Source organism: Microtus pennsylvanicus, chromosome 1 (assembly GCF_037038515.1).
Source record: "Microtus pennsylvanicus isolate mMicPen1 chromosome 1, mMicPen1.hap1, whole genome shotgun sequence".
NCBI lineage: Eukaryota > Metazoa > Chordata > Mammalia > Rodentia > Cricetidae > Microtus > Microtus pennsylvanicus.
In genome coordinates this window covers 145482429-145510424 of record NC_134579.1, presented here as the reverse complement: position 1 = coordinate 145510424, position 27996 = coordinate 145482429, and the positions used below count along the sequence as shown (strand labels likewise).

Below are 27996 nucleotides of genomic sequence, written 5' to 3'. Positions count from 1 at the left end.
TTATTTTTTGACCACACAGTCATTCACAGTACAAATACATGATTTAAAAAGTTTTAAGAATTTATTGCCATGGGAACAGTTCCGGTGGGAAACCAATCATTTTCTCCTGGAACACTTTATCAAAGGCTTCAGCTTGGGCTACAGTAAAGTGATTCTTCCAGTCTCCAGTTGTGCCTGGAAAATGTGAAGCAGACACAAAGATGGGTTAATGATGATCTTAACACTATCACTCCTTAACTTAAAATGCTTAACATATCCCTCAATCCACTCTTCACATACTTGACAAGGAACAAACAGTATATAAAGTAAAACTGTCAGTGACTCCCTAGATAATTCTTCTTATGCCTTGCAATAATATGCAAACAGACTTCTACCTCTGTGGAAATATTGACCCACCTTATTCTGTCCCATCCTGTCAACTACAAAATCTAACAGCATCAACACTAGCTCAAACTCTAGATGACCAAATTATTTCTGCTCCCCACTATACCTGATTGCCCCACACTGTTCATCCCAACAGAGTTTTTTATCTTAATTATCCAAGCTGACTTCAATTGTTCTTTCTACATTATATTGTTTACTTAGAGAAGTTCTGAAAAGCATGCAAGCAACTTTTAAAACATCTTTTAAAGTTAATTTTAATTATGTGTATAGGTGCACATGAAAGCAGGTACCTTCAGAAGTTAGAGGCAGCGTATCTCTTGGAGCTGGAGATACACACAGTTGTGAACTACATGACAGTAAAGATGTAAGAGACACAGAAACAGTCAGCAGTGAATGTCCCAGGACTCCTGTTTTCAATCAGTATGGTGTTTGGTAATGTATGCACACCTACATTATTTCATCCTCTGTCCTTTATACAATCTTTGGTTTTGATAACTGCATTATAAGATGTCTCTAGTTGTAATGTTAAATTGTCCAACTGTTCACACTGTATAGTGTGTACCTTCACACTGGAGTGCTCATATATTCCATACAATAATGTCTTGTTCTTTTGTTTTTTTAGTAATGACGCTGTAATCATTTCTTCCTTTCTTCCAAGCAGAACTCTGAATCCCCTATCCTTGTTGTATTTTATTTTATAGTTGTGATACTTTGACCTGCTCTACTCATTTCTATTTTGTATGTATGCACAAAATCTAATATATCTGAAATGTAAAATGATTTGTAAATTGTAAAATCTTTCCTTTAATCAAGCACATCAGGCAAAGGGAGCATACTCAACATGGGTTTGTTGAAAGCATTCCTGAATGAGTGAAGAAGCTATTGGCTTTGTTCCATTTTGCAGATGCAGAACAATGAGTCCTTGAGATTTTACCCAACATAATATAGATGAATTCTTGTGAAGTGAAAAAGATTTGCAATAAAGGTCAGCCTTTTCCTTATCATATTACATTCTTTATTAAAGGTTTGTTTCTTAATTATGTATATATCATTCTGCCTGCATGTATCTGTGCAAGCCAGAAGAGGTCACCAGATCTTACTACTCATGGTTGCAAGCCACCATGTGGTTGCTAGGAATTGAACTCAGGACCTCTAGAAGAACAGTCATTGTTCTTAACTTCTGAGTCATATCTCCAGAACATCACATTATTTTCTGGAAGAATCATGTAAGTTTTTAAGCCTCTAGTAGTATTTATTAAAGAATATATAAAGAATTCATAATTAAATGGTAAATATTGATATACCATATTCAAATAATATACCACTATAGTATATGGATATAATACTGCCATCTGTTATGGTGGAAACTTATAAGTATCCTTTTCTACTCTTAGCTTGTTTGTTATCATCACTTTTTGAACAAGCTTTTGTTCTAAAAGTTCTTTTTCTTTGTTCTTGTAGGTCTTTTTCTGTCTCTGTCTAAGATTAATGTCTTAGACATTCATACACAAACTCACATATACATACATACAATCACACTGATATATGTGTATGTAAATGAATATAAAAATATCCTACTGAGACATATGATACATGAGCCATACTATATTTTGGAATAGAATAAGCAAAAATCCTATTTTGGTCTCATGCCCCACCACTATATGATAGAGGAAGCCTGAAGGTTAAGGCTGAAGTATCTAAATTATTGGTAGAAGAAAATGAAATCCATTGTTCTCTGCTTCCTGCATATATACCCTAGTTCTTTACTCATCTCCAACGACCTGACATCTGATCCATTTCTTCTTCAACACTGACTCCCATCTCACCAATTATTTGCTAGAAAGGTGTAGGTGAGTTTCCAGGTGTTATTCACTCTGGCAAAGTTACTCCTTAATTTTAAAGCAATGAAACCATGCCCACAATCTCTTTCCAGCACAGAGAGGTAGCACAGACATAGAGAAGATGGATATTACTATTCCAAGAGAGATAATTCAGAACCAACTGAGTAGCCCTGAGTCTGAAACAATTCAAATTTAAGTTGGAAAAAACCATTATATTGTAGCAGTGGTGAATAATTTGCATTGTCTTTATGGGGTCTGGAGTCAGCCTGCTATGAGTCAGCAATCTTGACATATTCAACAGCTTTTCAAATCATTTTGAAGGAAGTGATTTCAGTGTTTATCATCCCAGATATATCTTTGGTCCCATGCATTGAAATTTTTTTTAGAGTTAAGTTCTAAGATATAGGGAGCCTTACAGAGCCTCATTGCAACATGTCTGCACTTCATTTTATATTGAGGGTACTGGACATATGCAATGCCAAGATACTCTCCCACAACAAGTCAATTCTTTTTCAGAGTTCCTGAAAGCCACATCATCAACATGGAAAGATTCAAATTGTAAGGTCTGTATGAAACTATGTTGTAATAAGCAATGACTTTTGAAACATTCCCAACTTTCTTATAGTCTCATTGAAACAACAAGCTCTCTACATATTCTGACATATTTTGAAGTTAGATGTATTTTTCTTCACCTTTCCTCATGAGATGCAAACCATTAGGAACCACATCTTCTGTGACGAGGCTAAAATTGGACATTTTATTTTCTTTCATGACTTGGAAGGAACTGTACTTGAGGACAAGATCCAGCTCATCTTTCTCTAATTTCTTTCCTAGGAAGTCACAGATCTTTTCTATAGTTCCTCTTGTGTCCTAAAATAGAAGAAACAAAAAAGATGCTAATGAGCAGAGAGATCTGAGAGAACAGATGCAGAGAAGTTAACTGTGGATGGACACTGGAAAGGGGGCATGGAGAAAGAAATGACACCATGAAATGAAAAGAGCATTGAAAGATTTGAGGAAAGAAACAGGGCATTTACAGATGGCAGAAGTCACACACACAGCATTTTATAATGAGTGGGGCTGGCAATGTGTCTGATGTCTGGACCTAAAAGACAGAGACTGACTTCTTTTAGGGAGGAGAGGATACTAGAGACAGCATCTCACATAACAAGGCTGTTCTTAAACTTACTTTGTAGTAGATGAAGACCTGGAACATGTGATACTCCAGTTTCTAATTCTGTAAAGTTGTGTTTACAGATGCATGCCAATACGCCCACTAAATGCACTGGGATATTTTTTTCCTTTAGATAGGGTCTCACTATGCAGCCTTGTTTGGTGGGATGGAACTTGATATGGAGACTGGACTGACCTCAAGCTCAAATAGGTAATCCACCACCTGAATTTGCTTTCTAAGTGCTGGCATTTAAGGTGTTCACCACCATACCCCACTTGCCTGAGCATTTAAAGAGACTTCAAGAGTTACTTTCAGATAGTGATACATAGGAATGAAGGCAGTGTGCACAAAGATTTTGAGAGAAGTTCATGTTTACACCATGTAATACTGTTTCTTATGGGTATCTAAAATAATATAGTTTTGTAGCACTTTCATAAGAATGATGTCAATATTCATTACTTGGGGGTATTTCAGAAAGCTTTTATTCTGTTTTGAGTTAGGTTATCATGAGTTAGGCTATAACTCATATATCCATCACATACATAATCTTCTTGCTTCAGATACCCTTAAGCTGGAATCACAAATTCACCTTTCACGATAGCCACAAATCACATAAAGTATCCTGGGGGTAACTCTAACAAAGGATGTGAAAGATCTATTTGAGAAGAACTTTAAGGCTTTGAAGTAAGAAATTGAAGAGGACACCATAAAATGGAAAGATCTCCCATGCTCTTGGATGGGTAGGATCAACATAGTAAAAATGGCAATTCTACCAAAGGCAATTTATACGTTCAACACAATCCCCATCAAAATCCAAACAAAATTCTTCACAGACTTTGAGAGGACAATAATCAACTTTATATGGAAACACAAAGAACCCAGGATAGCCAAAACAATCCTATACAATACAGGAGCTTCTGGGGGCCTTACCATCACTGACTTCAAACTCTATTACAGAGCTACAGTATTGAAAACAGCTTGCTATTGGCATAAAAATAGAGATGTTGACCAATGGAATCAAATCGAAGACCTGGCCATCAACCCAGAAACCTATGAACACCTGATTTTCCACATAGGAGGTAAAATTATACAATGGAAGAAAAAAAGCATCTTTAACTGTCAGGAGCCATTTCCTCCAAAAGTATAGCAGGGACTATTGTCCTAAGAATGTTTACGGGGTCACCTACACCCAACTATCTTGAGAGCTATCTGTCAGCAGAACCACCCCACATCCCAACTATCTAGAGAATTGTTTGTGGTTGGAATCACAAAAGGAATGATTCTGCTTGCATAGAGAACACTAGGTGTGTCGACTCGTGACCGAGTGTAGACTCGTGACCATTGCTGCCCCGGCAAGATCCCTTCCTGCCCTTGCCATATCCCTGCCCCCACCCCAAGCCAAATTCCTCATTCAAGGGCTAGGTAAACCACAACCATTTCAACAATAAAGTGAGACCTTGACAAATTGAGAACAGAACCTTCTTGTGTGGCTCTTGCTTGGTCTCCATTTCTTCCTCCAGCCCATGTCTTTTTCAGATAGTGCCTCTTCGGGACCCTGGAATAACTGACCCGCTGGGCGGGTTTACATTCAACAAATGGTGCTGGCATAATTGGATGCCAACTTCTAGAAGAATGTAAATAGATCCATATCTATCACCATGCACAAAACTCAAGTCAAAATGGATCAAAGACCTCAATATAAATCTGACCATACTGAACCTGATAGAAGAGGAAGTGGAAAGTAGATTGCAACACTTGAGCACAGGATACAACTTCCTACATATAACCTCAGTAGCACAGACAATAAAAGCAACATTGAATAAAAGGTAGCTCCTAAAACTGAGAAGCTTCTGGAAAGCAAAGACACTGTTATTAAGACAACTAGGAAATATGCTGAATGGGAGAAGATCTTCACCAACCCTGCATCAGACAAAGGTCTGATCTCCAAAATGTATAAAGAACTCAAGAAACTAGATTTTAAAATTCTAATTAACCGAATTAAACATCGGGTACTCAACTGAACAGAGAATTCTCAACAGAAGAAGTTCAAATGGCCAAAATATACTTAAAGTCATGTTCAACTTCCTTAGAAATCAGGGAAATCCAAATCAAAGCAACTTTGAGATACCATCTTACACCTGTCAGAATGGCTAAAATCAAAAAACACCAATGATAACCTATGCTGGTTAGGATGTGGAGTAAGGGGAACACTCATACATTGCTGGTGGGATTGTAAACTTGTGCAACCACTTTGGAAATCAGTGTGGTAGTCTCTCAGAAAACTGGGAGTCAACCTACCTCAGGATCCAGCAATTCCACTCTTGGGAATATACCCAAGAGATATCCAATCATACTACAAAAGCATTTGTTCAATTATGTCCATAGCTGCACTATTTGTAATAGCCAGAACCTGGAAACAACCTAGGTGCCCCTCAATAGAAGAATGAAAAAGAAGGTGTGGCACAAATACACATAATATTTCTACTCAGTTGCAAAAAACAATGACATCTTAAATTTTGCATGCAAATGGATGGACATAGAAAGCACTTTACTGAGTGAGATGACCCAGACCCAGAAAGAACAATATGGTATGTACTAATTCATTAGTGTATTCTAGCCATAAACAAAGGATATTGAGCCAATAGTTCATGATCCTAGACAACCTAAATAATAAGGTGAACCTAAAGAAAAATATATATTTATCCTCCTGGATATTGGAAGTAGAAAAGATCATCGGGCAAAAGTTGGGAGCACAGGGGTGGGGGTAGGGCTGGGGAAGGGGAGATGAAGAGAGAGAAGAGAGAAGGAAAGGTTTGGGATGAATTTGAGGGAATGAGATGGTTGAGATGGAGGAAGGGTGGATATGGGAGCAGGGAAGAAGATATTCTAATGAAGGGAGTCATTTTAGGGTTGGCAATATACTTGGCTCTAGAGCAGTTCCCAGGCGTCCAGAGAGATGTCCCCAACTAGGTCCTTGGTCAGCAGAGGAGAGGGTGCCCATAGGCACACTGTTGAATATCTTGCATATCACCATAGAACCTTCTTCTGGCGATGGATGTCGATAGAGACAGAGACCCACATTGGAGCACTGCACTGAGCTCCCAAGGTGTAGAAGAATAACAGTAGGAGCAAGAACATGAGCAAGGAAGTCAGGACCATGAGGAGTGTGTCCACCCATGGAGATAGTGGGACTAATCTAATGGGAGCTGACTTAGGCCAGCTCGACTGAGACTGAATGAACATGTGATCATTTTGGACTCTCTAAATGTGGCTTACAATGAGGGATGACTGAGAAGTCAAAGATAATGACACTGGGTTTTGATTCTCCTGGCATTTAGGAGCTTAGACTGTTTGGCACATCTTCGTAGACCTGGATGGAGGGGAGATGGCCTTGGACTTCTAAAATGATAGGGCTCCCTGACTTCTCTTAGGACTGGAGAGGGAGGGGGAGCAGGGAAGTGGGAGGGAAAAGGGAGGAGATGGAAAATTTTAATAAATAAATTAGAAATAAATCTGGAAATACAGGTTGCAAATCAGAAATAATTAAGTAAGTTAGAAGAAAGCCTTTATAATTCTGCCCAAAAGGCAGAGTTATATGCTATTCTCATCGTACTAAAGGATTTTTAAAAACCTCTTAATATAGTTACTGATTTGCAGTATGCAGAAAGAGTTGTCTTGCATATTGAAACCACTGAACTTATACCATATAACTGTCTTTATTATTCATTCAGGTACAAGACATAATCGGGAATAGGCTTTGTCCCATATACATCACACACATCTGATCTCATACTAGTCTGCCAGGTCCTCTAGCACAAGGTAATAATGCAGAAATTGACTGATTATTGGCTAGAAGTGTGCTGTATGCCTCAGAGTTTCACAAGCAACATTATGTCAATAGCAAAGATTTAAAGAAAGTTTTCTATTGCATGTCAACAAGTTACAGAGATTATAAAGACATGTCCTAATTTCTTTTTCTATGACCAAATACCATTACCTGCAGGGAGTAACACAAAGGGTACTCAAAGGAATGAGATCTGGCACATGGATGTGTTCCACTTTACAGAATTTGGAAAATTAAAATATGTACACCACACCATTGACACTTATTCAGGTTTTCTATTGGCAACTGCCTTTAGCTCAGGAAAGGCTTCTTTAGTAATCACACATTTGTTAGAAGCTATGACTATCATTAGTATACATGTACAAATAAAGACAGATAATGACTCAGGATATGTCTCTAAGGAATGAAACAGGTTTTTTTGCTTATTATAATATAAAGTATATTATGGGTATATCAAACAATCCTACAGGTCAGGTAGTTATAGAAAGGTCAAAGTGAATGATGTGGGATTTTCCTCAGTATGTTGTGATTACCATTAACAAATAAAAAAACTGCTTTGGACCTAAAGCAGGAAAGAAATTAGCTAGGTAGGGAAAACTAAACTGAATGCTAGGATAAAGAAGGACAGAGTCAGAGAGAAGCCATGTAGCCCTACTAGAGCCAGATGGAACTTTAGTTGGTAAGCCACAGCCATGTGGCAATACACAGATTAATATAAATAGGTTAAATTAATATGCAAAAGTCAGCCACTAAGAAGCTAGAGCTAATGGGCCAAGCAGTGTTTCAATTAATATGGTTTCTGTGTGATTGTTTCAGTTTTGGACAACAAGGACAAACAAGCAGCCTCCCTCCTACAAATTGGTGCACCAACGTGGCAGACTAAATCCACTTAAAAACCTGAGAGAGCTTTAAAAGGAATTCTCAACATAAAAGAACAGAGTTTAGCACAGTTTCTTAGTATCCACATTTTTTTTCTATATGGGCTTGCAGTGAGTAAGGTGTCGTGGGGACCAGTAAAATCTATGTGACTTCTTTAAAATAAAACCAACAAACAGCAGGTTCCTAGTTTGCCAGCATGAATAGCTCTGCCTCTTTTGGGAAGTTTGACTATTGAGCATTTAAATGGGGTTTGTGGATAGTGTACTGCAAGTTACTTGGTGGCAGCATGGCCAACTGGTTATCAGAGTTGAGGTGGTGATGATGGCTCCCACCTGGAAGTCTCAGGCACTAAAGGACTTCTACCATTTTTGTTCTGTACTGAGCAATCCAGAAGTACTCTATATATCCTAGTAATGCTGCAGCTCAAGTTTTTAAGAAGCACTTAGCATTTTAAGTTCTCCTGGACACCAGAGAATTAAAGATTCACAATAGCACACATTCAGACATGAAAGACCTCTAAATGGACCACAATGTTGGATAAATGTACATAGGCTTGGGGAAAAAAGAAACTATAGAGAGTTATAAAAAGAAGTAAATGGTTTTTAAAAAAATAAAACAATATATTTAAAGAGACAGTACATATAGTCATAGATTAAAGGAGTAAAGATAATAAAATAAAAATGAAAAAGTAATAGAGTAAAAATAAACCACAAAAAGATGGAATATACTCAGAGAATCTGGATTATGTATATTACTATGTTTTCTTTGAAATTTTTGACTGTGAAGAGCTAAATACACAGAGACATTTATTGTACAGGCTGATAAGCTAAATCGGCAATTATATTATTAAGGTATCTTGACTTCAGAATTTGGGTCTAAGGATATATTGCTTTGGAAAAAAGTTCTTCTTTTGTTTCCACAGAGGATGAGAACCTGTGAATTCATTCCAGGCTAATGTTGTTTAATGAACCAAAACCCCTCAAAGGTTGCCTTAAACACCCCTCAAAAAATTACTTCATCCAATAAACAACAGGAAGAAGTTTAGACAGAACTATGCCCATATTCCCAATATTGTCTACAAATGTGTCTTTACATTTAAAGGGGGATATGCTATAGAGATTTGCATTGGTATGGATCTTGGTTCGTTGATACAAATTTAAGGTCAATTTTGTTATATGGTGTATATGTATTTCTGATCTTGATTAAGGTATTGTGTTTGTCCAGCTCATTTTAAAAATGCAATGTATAATTAAGAAATATAGGCTAATAGATAATCATCTATAATAGTTAAGCTTGTAGTCATGATAGTTAGATTTTCTAGATGTACAGAGATGTATTTCAGATAGATATGTATTCTTTAAACCTTTCAAAGACAACAAAATATGGCACTTAAAATGTTTTAAGAATGTAGGACATTAAGAATGTAAGAGTCAGCCAATAAGAAGTTAGAGCTAATGGGCCAAGCAGTGTTTTCATTAATATGGTTTTTGTGTGATTATTTCGGTTCTGGGCAGCCGGGACAAACAAGTGGTCTCTCTCCTACAATCGAACTATAAAGGATATGCTAAACAAACAGAAAAAGGTGGAAAATACCCATAGAAATACATTCCCTAATGCTTTATTAACCTTGAGTTTTGTTAACACTAATGAGAAATGTATAACAGCAGCAGAAAGACATTGGATGATAGAAAAAACTTCTGAATTAAATCAGCTGGTATATTTCAAGGATATGCTAACCTCACAATGGAAATCAGGAGAGGAGCTACGTTGGGGAAGTACTTTTGCACTTGTTTCCACAGGAGAGGAAAAGCTATGGATACCATTGAAATTGATAAAGATTTGATTTGAAAAAGAGAAACCTCTTGAGAAAGAGAAATGACAGCTCATTCACAGAGGTGACAATCATAAGAAAACCTCATAAGGATTGGGGAAGAGTTCTGTTCTTGTCTTTAAGGAAAATACTCATCTTCATAGAATCAAGAGACCTCAGACATTTAGATGCCTATAGATGAAAAGATATCTAAGCAGAAAGAATCACCATGCGAAGAGAAATCTGACATCATTTGCATGGTAAAATTTGATTATCCAGACATGTGTACATCTTTAATTACAAATAAGAGCTGGCTTTGGAATTGGACAATGACTATCCTTCTCTAAATCCAAGCATGTTGCAAAAAAAAAAAACATTCGGAATTTTTGTCTCATGTCAGGAGCCATCTGGTATGGGACAGAAAGAAGATAGATTTGAAGGAAATATTTTACTTTTCTTCATGCCCATTTTGTGTATATCATATCTTTCATTGAATACATGTCTATATGAATAATATTTAAATTTTCAACAATGAACACTAGATTTTCTTGCAGTAACCTTTGAAACTTCCAGGTAGAAGATGGTGCTGACAACAATGACTCCACCTGGTTAATTAAGACATCATGATGCTGATAGTGCTACTATGAGACCAGTTTTGGGGGACCAGCTGTGGAAATGGTGAGGCTTCTTACAATGCTTTGGTCAGAACTTCAAATAAGAACTTAAAAAAAAACCCTATCTACTACTCAAAGACCTTACACAATTATATAAAAGAGTAATTTTAAACTTAACTGTCATTTTACTTTTACAGGATCCCTTAGAAAGAACATTGCCCCCATGAAAGCTGAAAGCAACTCTAGAAGATGACATCCCTTTTCCCCAAGAAACTTTGTCCTTAGGGTTAGGGACACCATTTTGGGGAAGATTATAATTCATATAGCGTGAGGAGTTGGGGTGGAAATTATGTAGCCTCAAAGATTAAAAAAAATCCAGAAAAAAATAAAGAAGGAAAACTGAATGGGATGATAGGTAGATTAGTGTGAACTTACTCACACTAATAATAATAATAGTGAGTAATAGAGTGAATACGTGAGAGCTATTATTTACTGACAATTTACATTGGTATAAATTTTTGTATATTGATATAAGTTCAAATGCTATTTGTTATATTGAATATGCTCTGATTTCTGCTTAACTGTATTTTTGTCTGTGTGTTTGTATACCTATGCAAAGTTATTTTGTCAGATTGTATACATGCATGCTTCTACCTGTGTTTAAGACATTTTGTATATTGATACAATTTTAGGATATATTTATCATATTGCATTATATATTTCTACCTGTGATCAAGATATTTATACATTGTTTACATTTTGAGGTTAATGTACTCATTTGTTGTAGAGTTGTTTAAAGATTGTTTAATATTCTAATATGAAGTCTTAGTCTTTAAGTTATACAGGTGTTAAGTATTATACGTCAATAGTCATCCATGTTTCTCTACATACAGTTAAACTAATCAGGTTCTTTAGATACATAGAGATAGATTGTATCTATCCACATAGCTACCTAAAGTTTAACCACTTCAAAGATGTGTAGAACATGGTATTTAAATAACTTGGGATTTTGTTAATGTGAGACACGATTGCTCTTGGCAATCATTGATCTATTCCTGAGAGAGTGTTGAGCACCAAAGACACTCCACTTGGAGTTTGTTTTCTTCTTGGCAAATCTGGCTTTTTGCCTATGCCTTGATCAATGACAAAGTGCACAATCACCAGACTTGACCCAGCATGATACAAGAAAAAATGCTGCCGAACATTCACAAGACAGGGTAAGATGGTTCTGAAAATTTCCCGCCTCTGAAAATGGTCTGTCAGTTACTCTAGGTGTTAGCCAAAGTTGGCAGATTCAACATTGCAAATGAGACTTTGAGTGACTGCCTAGGCAGCCAGTTGTCTCTGTCATCTACTGTACATTTTGGAAGCTGCTTGATTGTGCTTCCTGCCTACTCAAGTTAATATTATCTCCCTTCTCCGGTCTTCAATGGGGTTGAAGACTAGATAGCCATTATTACCATCCTCTTATGATCTAGTCAAGCCATTTCTACTACAATCTTAGACTCCTTAGGATAGAACGTTTATTAAAACATTAGGATATGTTCCTTGCTTAATATTGTCTATGCTGATTGTAATTCTAATTTTATACTTGATATCTGTTCCTAGTGTACTTAGTTTTGTATTAGTTTTGGAACTCTTTTATTTAAACAAAAGGGGGAGGTACTTTGGGAGCTCCTTCATGCAATAACCTTTAATATACTAGCTCACTAGGGCATGGTCTCATAGTATAAATGCAACTGTAAGGAGTGCGCTGCCTCTCTCTCTTTGGACTCTCATTTTTGTCTCCTATCTTCAGTTCCTGTTTCCCATTAGTGCAGAGGACTGTGATCTGTGATCCTACCCCTAAATAAATAAACATTTATAATACATAATCCTGAACTAGTGTGGGATTATTTTGTAACTTCCATCATCAAGAGGGAGTATTTTTAACTAAATGAACATAACATACACAAAATTATTTTTTCTTAATGGTCTTTTGAAACAATGTCTCTTGTAGCCAACACTGATCTCAAACCAACCATACAAATAAGTAAAGATGATCTACAACCCCTGAATCTGACTCTATGTCTCAGAGCTAGGTTTTCAGTCAAGTGACACACTGCTGAGGTATTTTTTTAATTTTTAAAATAAGAGATATTTGAGACACACCCAAAGTACTTAAACATACTTATACCATCAATTGGACATTTTAATGAAATGAAACCTCCAATGATCAGGTAAATGTATAGTCTACAAGTCTATTTAAATATATGGCATTACTTAATGGTGAAACATTTTAAATGATCTCTACTAGCACTTTGGAAATCTGTAGTGTAATCTAGTCCATCCTGAAGAACCCCCTGTACTGCAGAGCACAGGACAACATCTTTCCTGACTGTCTGCACCCTGTAGATGTCCAATCTGATTTGTGTAGCACTCTGTACTGTTCATGTGACTCCAGTGTATACGGTGTAATTACCAGACTACCTTAATATGAAACAGCAAATTTTAATGAAGGAATAGCTTACAACACCAGGGATCCAGCGATGAGCAGGAGATACAAAAAAGAGGGGCCAGTGGGGCAAAAACCACCATATTTATATGTAAACATTAGCCCGAGGCGAATATGCCCTCCCTTGGGCAGGGTTTCCCCTACACTCCAGCACTTGTATTCTCCCAGAACTCACTGACAGTTTTCTTCTTTGCAGTCAAGGGTATATGACATACATTTTGGCACAACAGTAGGATAACATTACTATCCCCACTAACCACTGACCACTGCATTATCAGATGTATCAAATGTGCTGCCTAGATACAATTAAAAACCTGTAGTGCAAGTGTGAACTACCCCTCCCTTTCTCAAGATAAAGTAGGATAAAGAAGACACGGAAAATGGACTAGGAGGCTGGAGAGGAAATGTCAGATGCAGGTCAATAAAGAACATAAGCAATAATCTAACTTTTATTGAGTGTTCATGAGCCTAACACTGACATGCCAACACTGAGGAATGTGAGGTGCTCCATGGGTCGGTTTGTGAGAGGGTTTGTGGTTGAAATAAGAATGTTGGTTACCTGTTTCAGGTCTTCATAGCTCAAAAGCAGGAAGTTGTCCCTTTCTCTCATGGACAGCCAGGCACGGGTGTGCTCAAACCATGATCCAAATATAACTGTGTGAAGGGAGGAAGAAAGTGTTGGTTACAAAGAATAAAAGTGAGCACTGCCTGATATTCTTCACTTTTGTGCAAATGGTAGATACCTTTATTAAGAAAAATCAAACTGACATTTACAATATTCAATGTAACAAATGATACATACACTACAATGAGCTGATAAAATCAAAAACTCTAGTAAGCTCATCACCCCACTGCTTTACCACTGATGCCATGAGGAGACATCCTCCTGTTGGGTATCAATGACTGAGGCATGTGTTGGGGAAAGCAATCACACCAATACAGTAAGCCAGAGGTTTCTGGACATGGTTAGGCTTGGTCTGAAGAACTATCTTAAGTAATTATGAGGGAGATCACCTACGATTGGTTTCCCCCTCTAAGTTACCCCCACTACTCAATATCACTCTTCAACACCCAAGCCTCCAAAACATAGACAAGTAGAGACCTTCCAAGCATAGACAGCCACCTTTACATCCAAACTTCATTTACGTTCCTAAGGCTATTGTGATGTGTTCACAATAGATCCTGGTCTAGTGCACTCTCTTCTTGTCTCAGCCTCCATTTCACACTTGCACTGTTACCCATTATCTGAAGAAATAACTGAATCAAATCAGGAAAGAAGGTAAGAGTGAAGTCGGGGTAAGAGCAGTAGAATATATGAATTCAAGGATTCTAAGATTTAATTGAAAACTGAGGGTAAATGGCCTACCGGGAAGTTGTAGAGAGAAAGTGAATTCCACAAGAAATGGCAGAATTAAGTCACTTAAAGAGATTGAAAGCTGGTCTCAGGTGATGGCTCAGTGGAATGCATTTGCCTTGTAAGTGTGAGCACCTGAGTTTGAATCCTCAGGAACTATTGAATGAAATAGAAATTAAGGTTCAACACGTAATGTTGTTGTTGGTCTTCCACATTCAAGCTTTGGCACAAGAACAGACATAGTCACACATTTGTTCCCGTACAATCATGGATACACACACCTATGCCCATCAAAAAAGGCTAAAAGCCAAGCCAGAAGTGGTGGCACACATTTATAATACTGAAACTCAGAGTTAGAGTCAAGAGAAGACTAGAGCTTCAATGTCATTTTCCATTACATTGTGAATTAGTGGCCAATTTGAGATACACCTGATCATGTCTGAAAATAAGCAAAAAACCAAAAGCATGTTAGTGAGAGCATCAAAAATAAGCCAATAACATATATGTTGCTGATAATTAACATTTGGTTTGCTTTAGAGGTCATTTTTGAAGATAATGTGTTTATTTGGAGGCTGGGATTACAAAGTAAATGTCAAGAAGGCTGTCTCTGTCTGTTTTGTAGAAAAGGATTACTTGAACTATTGATCCACTGTATCCATCCCATAAATGTCATGGGTGAAGGCTTTTACCATGTTACTCAGCCTGGATATATTATTTTCTTACACTTTAGTTTATATATATCAAGTTATGAGACCTAGTGGCTGTGTTCAACTAGGTTCTCTCTGCCTACCAACCCTGCCTATCCTTTTTTCCTGCCTCAATATTGCCTGCTTAGCTCTCTATTAGATCATCATGTGTTTTAGACAGGCAAAGTTTCACAGCTTCACAGAGTTAAACAAATTAAACATAAACGAATGCAACACATCTTTGAAACATTATAATAAATGTTTTACAACATAAATTACTGTAACACATCTTAAAATAATATTCCACAACATCTCTATAAGTTGCTTTCTGTTGGAACAGAAGCCAACTCAGATACAGTTGGAAAGTGGGTCACCACAAAGACCAAAAAAGAATCTTCCCTCAGAATTGTATAAGTAAACAAAGAAAGCACATTGAAATTGTCAAGAGAGAAACACCAAGTCTAACGTAATAGAAGGTCTGTTAGAACTGAGATTTCAACAGAGTTTAAAATCTGTGTGATGCAATGTAAACAAACCTAAGAGAGATGTTTAAAGGTCAATGTACCTACATTAAGAAATCATTTAGATATCTAATAAAGAAATCAGTTAGATATCTAATAAATTGGTTAATGGTTCACCTTAGCACTCTCTGGAAAAAGAAAAAGTCAAATGCCAAAATCAGCAGCTGTAAAGTAAGCACAGACATTAATGAAATAAAAAATTTGAAAGCATCCCAATAGCAAAACAAACCAGAGAGTCAATGAAACAGATGTGATTCCTTCAAAATGTAAACAATGTTGACAAACCTTAGGTAAACTAACCAAAGGGAAGAACAATTTCCAAAACTAATACAATAAGACATGAAAATGGAGCACTATGACAATCACCAGTGAAATTCAGAAAATTATTAGAATTTACCTTAAGAAATTCCACCAAACTGGAAAATCTAAAGCATATGGAAATATTTTTTTTATTGAAAAAATTTCTGCCTCCTCCCACTTCCCATTTTCCACTCCCTCCCCCAACTTCTCCCCCCTTGCCCCACTCCTCCCCCCCCACTTTTCTGCCCTCCCCCCATTCCTCTCTCCCTCCCTCTCCAGTCCAAAGAGCAGTCAGGGTTTCCCGCCCTGTGGGAAGTCCAGTGTCCTCCCCACTCCATCCAGGTATAGGAAGGTGAGCATTCAAACAGGCTAGGTTCCCACAAAGCCAGTTCATGCAGTAGGATCAAAACCCAGTGCCATTGTCTTTGGTTTTTCATCAGCCTTCTTTGTCTGCCATGTTCAGAGAGTCCAGTTTTATCCCATGCTTTTTCAGTCCCAGTCCAGCTGGCCTTGGTGAGCTCCCAATAGTTCAGCCCCACTGTTACAGTGGGTGGGGACACCCCTCGCGGTCCTGACTTCCTTGCTCATGTTCTCCCTCCTTCTGCTTCTCATTTGGACCTTGGGAGCTCAGTCCTGTGCTCCAATGTTTAAAATGTTTAAAAGATAAACAGGTATATGTAGGGAGAAGGCTCAGCAGTTAAAAGCATTCACTGTTTCTCTACAGGACCAGGATTCAGTTTTCAGTATCTACATGATAGTTGTCAGTGTACTCTTTCAGTCTTTGTGGGTATCAGACACATATGCAGCAAGACAAACGCATGCAAGCAAAACACATCTACAGAGAAAATAAAATGAACCTTAAAATTAATCAGGCCTGACCCTGCCCCTTGCCTGCCATTTTTGGATTAGGGAAAGGAATAGCAAAGACAAGGACTGAACAACTCAGCTACAATTGAGGTCCAGATCCAGGGCACTGAGTGGTTTACCTCAACATAGACACTATCAGTAAGCTCTGGAGAAGATGGAAAGGACAGGTACTGTGGAACAATAGCCACTGGATAATCATAAGTCTGAGCAATAATAGAATATCCAAGATATCCAATAATATCCTCATCCACGTCTAGATGAGGGTCCAGTATTGATGGTGTAGCAGTAGCCAGAGACCCTGAATGCGAACACATCTCATTGCAATGAATATTTATAGGTAAAGCTGTTTGGGCAAAAGGGTATACTTCATGACATATCTTAGCTCCCAATGCTATTATGATGAACAAATATGGAAAGGTGAGAATGATGGAGTAGCAAAGTACTACAAGTATGATGAAACTGGACACAGCAGATGTGATGGGTATGAGCGAGGATCGGCTTTGAGAGAGGAGCAGGTGATTTGCCCAGAGGGATGGGTGAAATAGTTTGATTTTTTGTTTGCTTTTCCTTTGTTTTTAAAATAAGTTTATCTTTCTTTTACATTCCAGCCTTAGTTTTTCCTAACTCATTTCCTCCCAGTCCCTCACCCACTCCTCTATTAACATCCCCAAGCATTCCTCAACTATTTCTGTTTAGGAAAGGGAGGGTCTCCCATGAATATCAACAAAACGTTGCACATCCGCCAGGCACATGCCTTTAATCCCAGCACTCGGGAGGCAGAGGCAGGCAGATCTCTGTGAGTTTGAGACCAGCCTGGTCTACAGAGCTAGTTCCAGGACAGGCTCTAAAGCCACAGAGAAACCCTGTCTCGAAAAACCAAAAAAAAAAAAAAACCCAAAACTTCCCAAAACATTGCATATCAAGTTATAGTAGACTATGCATCTCCCCACGTATTAAAGATGAACAAGGTGACCCAGTACAAGGAGGAGGGCCCCAAGAACCAGTAAAAGAATCAGAGACATTCTATAAGAAGTTAGCAGTTCCATAAGAGAGCCACTCTACGCAACTGTAACATATATGAAGAGGGCCTTTGTCAATCCCCTCTAGGCACCCTGGTTTTCAGTTCAGTGTCTGTGAGTTCTATGAGACTAGGTTGATTCTATGAGCTTTCTTCTGGTGTTCTTAACCCTTCTTGCACCTACAATCCCTACTCATCATTTTCTGCAGGATTCTCTGAACTCCACCTAATGTTTGGTTATGGATCTGCATCTGTTCCCATCTGTTACTTGATGATGTCACTCTGATTACTGTCGGGCTAGGAACCAGTGTGGTCATAGGAGATGGCCAGTTCAGGCTACATATCTGATATGCTAGGAGTGTAAGCTGGAGCTTCCTTATAGATTCCTGTGAGATTCTCTTGTGCAAGGATTTACCTGACCCAGAAATGCCCCACCTTTTCAATCCTCTCCCGAGTATTCATAACAGCATTTTGCATAATGGCCAGAATCTGGAAACAACCTAGGGGCCCCTCAACCAAAGAATGGATAAAGAACATTTGGTCCATTTTCTCAATGGAATGCTACTCACCTGGTAAAAACAACATCATCAGGAACCTTGAAAGAAAATGGATGGAATTAAAAAAAATCATCCTGAGTGAGGAAGCCCAGACTCAGAAAGGCAAATATGGTATGTATGTACTCATAAGTGAATATTATCTGTAAAGTAAAGGATAACCATGCAACAATCAACAGCCCCAGAGAGGCAAGGTAGCAAGGATTGCAAAAAGGGATATGTCCCTAAAATGGGGAAAATAGAAAAAATTTCCTGAGTTAACTGGGTGCTGGCAGGGGTGGGAACATGACAGATTTTAATGGGAGAATGTATGGAATGGGAGAGTATTTGAGATACATCTTGATGGGGGTATTTTAGGGTTAGATAGAAACCTACTGCTAGGGAAACTCCCATGCTTCTACAAGGATGTTCAAATCAAGGACTAGCTACAGTGGACAGACAGCCTGAACTGGCCACCTCTTGTAATCAGGACAATAACAGCCCACCTTGTCATCAGAGTCATCATCCAGTGATGAATGGAAACAGATGCAGAGACCTACAGCAAAGCACTGGCTTTACTATAGGAATTCACCTGAAGAGAATGAGATGGATTAGATGAGTCAGGTGGGTCAAGGTTATCACAAAAAAATCCACAGAAATGACTTATATGGGTTTATAGGCTTATGGACTGACAGAGAGACTGCATGGAACTGACTTAGGGCCTCTTATGTTTGACACTGTGTAGCTTGATTTACTTGGATTCCTAGTTGTAGAAGTTGGGCCTGTCTTTATTGCTTTGGCTGATATTTAGGAACCTATTCCTCATAGTGGGTTGCCTTGCTCAGCCTTAATATAAGGTGAGAATTTTAGTCCTACCTCAACATGCCATGTCAATCTATGTTGACACCCATGCTGAGGCCTGTCACTTTCTGAACAGAGGAGAAGTGGATTGGGAGGTAGTGTTGGGAGATAGGTAGGAAGAGGGAATGGGATGAGGAGGGGGAAACTGTGGTCATGATATAAAGTAAATGAGCAAATTATAAAAGAATTTACTTCCTCTCAAATCCCACACTCAATGATGTATTACTTCCTAGAAGGCTGTGTCTCATAAATTTGAAACTGCCATCAACTGGAAAACAAGTGTTCAAATGCCATTATACATGTGGATCATTTCTAATTCATTCACCACATAGGATAATACCTGCTGGGAAGACCAGACTCTCCAAATGATGCCAGAATGGGTTTTCATGGGACCAGCTCTTCCTGAACCCTGTTATGCAGTGGTGTGTGAGAACAGAAATTCTACATCACCATGATAAAGATGGTTATGAGTCTGGAAGCCACAGATTGTTTGTGTTTTGAGGAATAAGATGGAGCCATCTGAATATTAAATAATATACTAAAGGCTGGGGATGTAGCCAAGTTCGATAACATGCATGACACTGTGGTTTTGAGTCACAGTATTCAATAAACAGAACATGGGTGTAGTTGCTTGTAGTCCTAGAATTCAAGAGGTAGATGCAGGAGGAACAGAGCTTCAAGGTCACCCCTGACTATATAGAGAGTTCAAGACCAGCCAAAACTATATCTCATCTTGTCTTTAAAATATCTTTGAGCCCTGGGCTTTAAGAAGAGCTAATACCTATACTCCTCATTGCGTTCCACTTAACAGAAAGAGAAGGGTCATTCCCAAACTCATTTTATGAAGAATACAATTATCCTGATACAAAAACTGCACAAAGATTCAACCAATAGAGAATTACAGACCAATTTCACTCATGAACATGCAAAAGTTCTTAGTAAAAATACTGGCAAACCGAATCCAAGTACACATAAAAAAATAATCCATTATGATCAAGTAAGCTTCACTCCAGAGATATAGTGCTGGTGCAACATATGAAAATCTAGCAATGTAATCCATCATATAAATAAACTGAAAGAAAAAAAAAACATACGATCATTTTATTGGATGGCAAAAAAGCATTTGACTAAATTTAACACCTCTTCATGATAAAGGTATTGGAGAGATTAGAGATACAAGGATCATATCTAAATATAATAAATGTTATATACAGCAAGCTGACTACTAACATCTAATTAAATGAAGAGAACCTCAAAGCAATTCCATTCAAATCAGGACCAAGTAAGGGCTGTCCACGCTCTCCATATCTCTTGAAGTTCTTGCAAGAGCAATTAGACAACATAAGGGGACCAAGGGGTCTCAAATTGGAAAGGAGGAAGTCAAACATTTGTTATTTGCAGATGATATGATAGTGACCCCAAAAATTCTGCCAGAGAACTCCTACAGGTGATAAATACCTTCAGTGATGTGGCAGGATACAAGACCAACTCAAAAATATCAGTAGCCCTCCTATACACAAAGGCTGAAGATGCTGAGAGGGAAATCAGAGAAACTTTACCTTTCACAATAGGCACATATACCATAAAGTATCCTGGGTTAACACTAACCAAGGAAGTGAAAGACCTATTTCACAAGAACTTTAAGTCTTTGAAGAAAGACAGTGAAGAAGATACCAGAAAATGGAAAACTCTCCCATGCTCTTGGATAGGAAGGATAAACATAGTAAAAATGGCAATTCTACAAAAGGCAATCTATAGATTCAATGCAATCCCCATCAAAATCCCAACATAGTTTTTCACAGACCTTGAGAGAACAATAATCAACTTCATATGGAAAAACAAAAAGCCCAGGATAACGAAAACAATCCTATACAATAAAGAAACTTCCAGAGGCATTACCATCCCTGACTTCAAGCACTATTACAGAGCTACAGTAATCAAAACAGCTTGGTATTGGCAAAAAAACAGAGGCGTTGACCAATGGGATAGAATTCAAGACCTGGATATTAATCCACACACCAATGAACACCCAATTTTTGACAAAGGATTTAAAAGGATGCAATGGAAGAAAGAAAGCATCTTCAACAGATGGTTCAGGCAGAACTGGGTGTCATCCTGTAGAAGACTGAAAATAGATCCGTATCTATCACCATGCACAAAGCTCAAGTTCAAATAGGTTAAAGACCTCAACCACCCTGTATCTGATAGACAAGAAATTGGAAAGTAGCTTTCAATGCATGGGCACAGGAGAGCACTTACTAAGTATAACCCCAGTAGCACAATAAGAGCAAAAATGAATAAATGGGCCCTCCTGAAAGTGAGAAGCTTCTGTACAGCAAAGGACACAGTCAATAAGACAAAAAGGCAACCTAATAAATGGGAGAAGATCTTCACCAACCCCTTATCAGACAAAGGACTGAGCTCCAAAATATAAAAAGAACTCAAGAAATTAGATATTAAAAATTTAAATAACTCAGTTAACAATGGGGTACTGAACTAAACAGAATTCTCAATAGAAGAATTTCAAATGGTCCAAAAATAGTTAAGGGCATGTTCAACTTCCTTAGCTATCAGGGAAATGCAAATCAAAACAACTCTGAGATACCATCTTACATCTGTCAGAATGGCAAAATAAAAAAAAAACAATAATGATAGTTTATGCTGGAGAGGATTTGGAGTAACGGGGACACTCATTCTTTGCTGGTGGGAATGCTAACTTGTACAACCACTTTGGAAATCAGTGTGCTGTTTTCTCAGAAAATTGGGAGTCAACCTACCTCATGATCCAGCAATACCACTCTTGGGAATGTACCCAAAAGTTGCTCAATTCTATGACAAAATCATTTGTTGAACTATGTTCATAGCAACACTATATATAATAGCAAGAACCTGGAAACAACCTAGATGTTCCTCAGTGGAAGAACAGATAAAGAAAGTGTGGCAATCTATTCGTTAAAGTACTACTCAGCGTTAAAAAAAATGACATCTTGAATTTTGTGTTCAAATGGATGGAAATAGAAAACACTATCCTGAGTGAGCTAACCCAGAGACAAAAATTTGTATATGGTATGTATTCACTCCTGAGCGGATACTAGCCATAAACAAAAGGACTTTGAGCCTATAGTTCATGATCCTAGAGAAGCTAAGTAATAAGGTGAATCCAAAGACAAACATATATAGATCCACCTGGAAATTGGAAGCAGACAATATTGCCTGACAACATTTGGGAGCATGAGGGAAAGAAGTAGAAGGAAGGAAAAAAGGGGAATAGGAGCGGAGAAGGGGGGTTTTGGGGAGAGCTTGAGGGAATCACATAGTTGAGATGGAGGAAGGAAAGATAAGAGATATCTTGATTGAGGGAGCCATGTTGGGGTCAGCAAGAAACCTGGCTCTAGAAAATTTCCCAGGAATCAACAAGGATGACCCCAACTAAGACTGAAGCAATAAAGAGGGTTTCTCTACTCTCCTTGCACTGTAGTCAGAGTGATGATTATCTTTAATATCACCATAGAACTTTTGTCCAACAACAGATGAAAACAGAGACAGAGACCCGCATCAGAGCACTGGACTGAACACCCAAGGTCCAGTTGAAGAGTGGAATGAGGGAGAGTATGAGGAAGGAAGTCAAGACCACGAGGAGTTCACACACCAAGACAATGTGCCTGAGCTAATGAGACCTCACCAACTCCAACTGACCGGTTAACGAATGAGCATGGGATCAACCTAGTCTCTCTGAATGTGGTTGACAGTTGTGGCAGACTGAGGAAACAATGACAATGGCTCTGGGATTTGTCTCTACTGCATGTACTGGCTTTTTGGGATTTTTTTCTCTTTGGATGTATACTGCCATCAAGCTGGATGTCGTGGGGAGAGACTTGGACCTCCCACAGGTCAGGGTGCCTTGTCCTCTCTTAATATTGGAGAAGGTGAGAGAAGGATGTGTGGAAGACTGGAAGGGAAGTGGGAGGAGAAGAGGAAGTGGAAATTTGGGGAAATTTTTAAAGTAATAAAATGAAAGAAATGCCTTTGAGCCAATAGCAACTCCTATATTTAATAGGACACTCACCATTTCCTTTGAGGAACCATTCAAAATACTCTATCAGGGAACCTGGATTCTTAACAAGGTTTGTCTTATGAAAGAAAAAATAACCAGACACAAGAACATCTCTGGGATTTCTGATGACATAGATCATCTAAAATGGAAAAACATGTATATGAGGGTCAATACAGTCATTCTTCACTTTTACCTGTTACAATTTATATGAAATGTCAATCAAATATCATGACATTTCTAAAATCATTTATTAATTTTATTTGGAAAAACCATACTTAAGTACGATACAATCAAGATCCTCTTTCAGACTTTAATTTGATTTACAAATACATAACAGCCAAATGACTGAGGTCACTGTTAATGTAAAAAACAAAAACAATAATAAAAATCTAACACTGATTCTATAGTTGTCAAAAACAATATCTCACAGTGTGAAATATCATCCACCTGCTGTGAAAGAGTAACTTATCTACACAGAATATTGAGTACTGTGCCCAATCTATCTGTGATATGAAAAACTTTTTGGTTTCTGTAACTATAACTACCAAATATAACCCTCAAAACAGTCATGGTGCAGAGCTTAAAGCCAATGTGCCATTAACCAGTGGTGAAAACAAAGACCTACAGGAAACTAAGTAAGGAAGAGTCAGAGAAAACAATTTCCTTTGGGAAAAGCATAACTATTGGTCACATAGTGCTGAATGCTCATCCCAGAAAACATACAGACAAGGAACATTGTACAAAGAGAGCTGATTGATTATACTTAAGTATTTATACATATGTAGATATGTATAAATATACATATGTAATAAAAATCAATGAAAAAGATACCATAAATCTGGAAAATGAGAGCTATATAAATGAGTGTGGAGAAAGGGGTTGGGAGAGTGTAGTATACAATTAAATTGTAATCTCAAAAATAAAAGAAATAAGTTAAAAGTGAATAAATTTAATAAAAGGATACTTATATTTTGAACCAATGCATTTGTGGAATTATTCTAGAATATATCTCTTTATGGCTCAATTTCTCCAGACAAGAGTTTGCCAAATTCGGATAAGACACAAACACATATTTTTGAATGGTCACAACTCAATTGTGGTATTTTTAGGAGAGATAGTTCCTCTAAGAGTGTCTTTGCTTTTTAAGCATAAAATAATATTAAGTTCTGTGGTGGAAAGACTACCAGTAAACATTCTTACTAACAAGAAGCAATGAATATTTCTGAACCTTTCTCTAGTTCTTCTATCCGGAACATGGGTGATTCCTGTGGTTACGGATCTCAATGGACAGCTAGACCCAGCAAGACACAATGGATACAGATGAGCCATAACTGTTGAACATCTACATGTTTTGATGCCTGTTCATGTTGTTTCACCTATGAGGTAGTATGTGTTGGGTGTTTCACCCACTGTGCATGGGGTATTTATAGAATCAAGTTTAGCTAATTAATTAATTAATTAACTACTTTGGTGACAGACAAACAGTAATATCTACTGTACACTATAATTTTAACTCTATTTGACCTGTATATATAGTTCCTTGATGCTCTAATGTGTTGTTCCACTTTCTGTCATATATCTGCCAGGATCACTGTATGGTGATTGATATCATGGTACTTTGATTTAGTCTAAGGAGGGAACACATCAATATCACCTAGTGCATGAGAATTCCGGCTTTCCTACCTCAACCTAAAAAAAATCAGAGTCCATTTAAACAAGAGCTCCAGGGTCTGTCATGGTAGAATAAGTTCAATGAGCATTTGACCAAGCATTTCTCAATCACTGGATACTGACCTTAGCCTTGGAACTGAAGAAAGACTTGGGGAAAAGATGGAAGGGAAGATGAGAGCTGATGAGGCGTGGTCCTTCCTGATTGATTAAAATTGGACTTCCTATTTGAGTCTCTACCCAGGGTGAGCGTTCCCAGATAGGCACAGATTGAATCCACTTGGGATTCCCCTTGGTCTGAATTAAGCAGACAATCTCAATCAGCCAGTTAGTTCCTGAACAAGAAGAAAAATTGATGGTCAGTAATTTCAACATTATTTGTTAAAAAAGCCTCAAGTAGAATTTACAGTCACACTACTTACAGTGCAGCTGTTTCCAAGTACACAGACATGTGGTGTTCACAATGTCTACATGGTGTTAGCACAAAGTATATTGATCTAGCACACCCCCAATGCTTCACCCCCAATGCTTCACTTGGAAAAACAGAGATTATTCTCAGTATACTTCACCTGCCTCCTAAACATACCCAGCAGTCCTGGACTGTCATCAGTCTACATTCTGATGCAGTGAATTTGAATATCCCAGATATTTCACAGGGATGAAATTATAAAATCTGTTCTAGCCTGCACGAAAAAATCTAGACGAGCTCCCTTCTTTTAATACAATGCCCTTGAGATGCATCCATCCTTCAGTGTGTCTGTGAGTACCTCTTGTCCTTAAGGTAAATAAATGCCCTCTTGTCTATTTAACACACACACTCTATCCATGTTTGCATGCTCATTTATCAGTGGATATTTATCTACCTTTCTTCCCTGGGCAATTGTCTGAATCTTTATCCTGAATTCCACTGTTCTTCACTTTCCAAGTTATTGCACATTCCTTATCAGGAACCTATTACTTTCCTAATGGTCAATGTTTCCTCCACCCAGTAAACATCCCTTCCCAAAAAGTCTTGATGCTTCTTTTTGGTTCCTTGAGTTTGAGACTCTTTCTACAACCTGAACAAGAACCATGGTAATTCTCTCCATGACATTTTACTCTCCATCACATATTCTTATGTCCATGCCTTTTTTTCTATTGATGTTATTTCCTTTCTTTATTCTCATGATTCTCCCTCTTTCACTCACTCTTCTACACAGAGACACAACAATGCCAGAGTCTGCCTTAGGATCCATTGACATTGCTCTCTTTCTTTCTTTTTTTAAAAAAATAATTTTTAGATGTTTTAAAAAAATACCAACCAAAATTCCCACTCCCTCCCCTCCTACCATTTCCTTCACACACACTCCCACTCCACCCCCAAATAATCCTGCCTTAACTGATCTTCGAACTCAAAGATAAAGCTAAAGTCTTTCTCTGAGTGCAAATGTGCTGACAGAAAGCTCTCCTACCCACAAAGCATTTTAAACATCTGTTATACAGGACATTCTACTCATTGCCTAAATTAATGATGATCAATGTCCCAATCTTCCTCATACAGTTCAAGATCATTCTCACTAACAGTCCTTACCTGATTTGGGGTAAGTCAATATGATTGTGTCTTCATCTCTAACCACAAACTTATCACCGATGTCTTCAAGTATTTCTTTTTCAAACCCAAATGAAGGAAAAGGTATTCCTTCATACCAAAGGTAGTCTGACATGGCCAAGAGCTCTTTGTGGGTGCTGTTAGGATTCCACCTTTAGCCACCTGTACAGCTTCTAGCTAATGTTGAGAGCTAATATTTATAGTACAGCGAAAAGAAATCATTAACAGCCCATAGTTCATTCCAAAACTAACTACTGAGAGGAAGAAAGAGATATTGTAACCGTAAGTCAAATGTTGTTGTATTAAGCAATTGTGAACTCATACAGAGATCATTCTCCAGGATTTCTGAGCCTGAGTTCATGACTCCAAACCAGAAACTCAATAATAAGTGCTAGGTCATAGAAATGGGACTCACTTATCATGCTTTCTAATTCAATTTAGCTTTCAGGGTGGTTTCAAATGTGCAAAAAATTACAGAGATCATACAAAATGTTGCAACATGCAATTTCTTTTTTAAATAGTGGTTGTCTTTTCAGAAACTCATATTTCCTCAGCTGCATATATGACTCCAACCCTTGCCCTCTCCCCATACAACCATCCCTTTATTACCCATATTTATGTGTTCATTAATAGTTATTGAAACAAGCATATAATCACATGCTATTATAACATACTGAGTCCATTTAGTTCTATTTGTATGTGAATGTATTCTGAGCTGAGCACTTGGAAAGTTTTTTCAAAAGTCTAGGAAACAGTAAAAGTAGCATAGTGTGTACAACTAAGAACAAAAGCTCCTCCTGCAAAAATATTTCAATTTTTGCATGTACTCTAGCCTGAAGAAACATGTGGAAATTGTATGAAAGTTTGAGTGATGGAGTACCAGACCCTGGTCTGTCTCTAGTCCCTTTCTCCTGTTGTTGAAATAGATATCCTCCATAAGTCATCTGAACATTTATAATGTCCCACCCTGAACATATCTACTGTGCTTAAGGCAGCTTGGGACAGTTGGGGATACTGAACAATGTGCATCTGAGGCTGTAGTAGTTTTCTTCTTCAATGGGGAAACAAATGGATCCACATTAATGTCTCAATAGAGTATTAAGGACCTAGACATCAGAGATACAAGTGAAAACCCCAAATTTTCTAGCTGAAGCTTCCCTAGACTTTTGGTGTCAAGTCCTACTCAACTTTCCTTCCTACCTCCTTCTTGGCATCAAGAGCTCCAGACGTGTGTGTGTGTGTGTGTGTGTGTGTGTGTGTGTGTGTGTGTGTGTATGTATGTGTGTATGTGTGTGTGTGTGTGTGTCTGTATTGATGTAACCATGTTTTTTTTTTTTCAGTATTCAACTTATGGCCAAGTTTGGGACACTCAGGTCTTCCACTGTCTTTTTTTGTTTTGCAGACATAGTTCAGGAACCAAGGCATAATTACAAACAAAAGAATTTCCAGAAGGTTCTGTAATGATTGCCAGAGATAAGTGGAAGCTCACAAACAGCTGCTGGGTCA

General features: G+C 37.9%; 1 protein-coding gene across 1 annotated transcript; it reads right to left on the bottom strand.

Annotated features, from left to right (window-relative positions):
- Nucleotides 1-49: 49 nt before the first annotated feature.
- On the bottom strand, nt 50-26649 carry LOC142841882 (sulfotransferase 2A1-like). Its single transcript, XM_075958966.1, has 6 exons — nt 26473-26649; nt 25029-25237; nt 23247-23373; nt 13600-13694; nt 2918-3095; nt 50-174 (listed from the first exon to the last, which is right to left on the bottom strand). Exons 1-6 carry the CDS (start codon nt 26603-26605, stop codon nt 62-64), a joined length of 855 nt encoding a protein of 284 aa, XP_075815081.1. The 5' UTR covers nt 26606-26649; the 3' UTR covers nt 50-61.
- Nucleotides 26650-27996: the final 1347 nt, after the last annotated feature.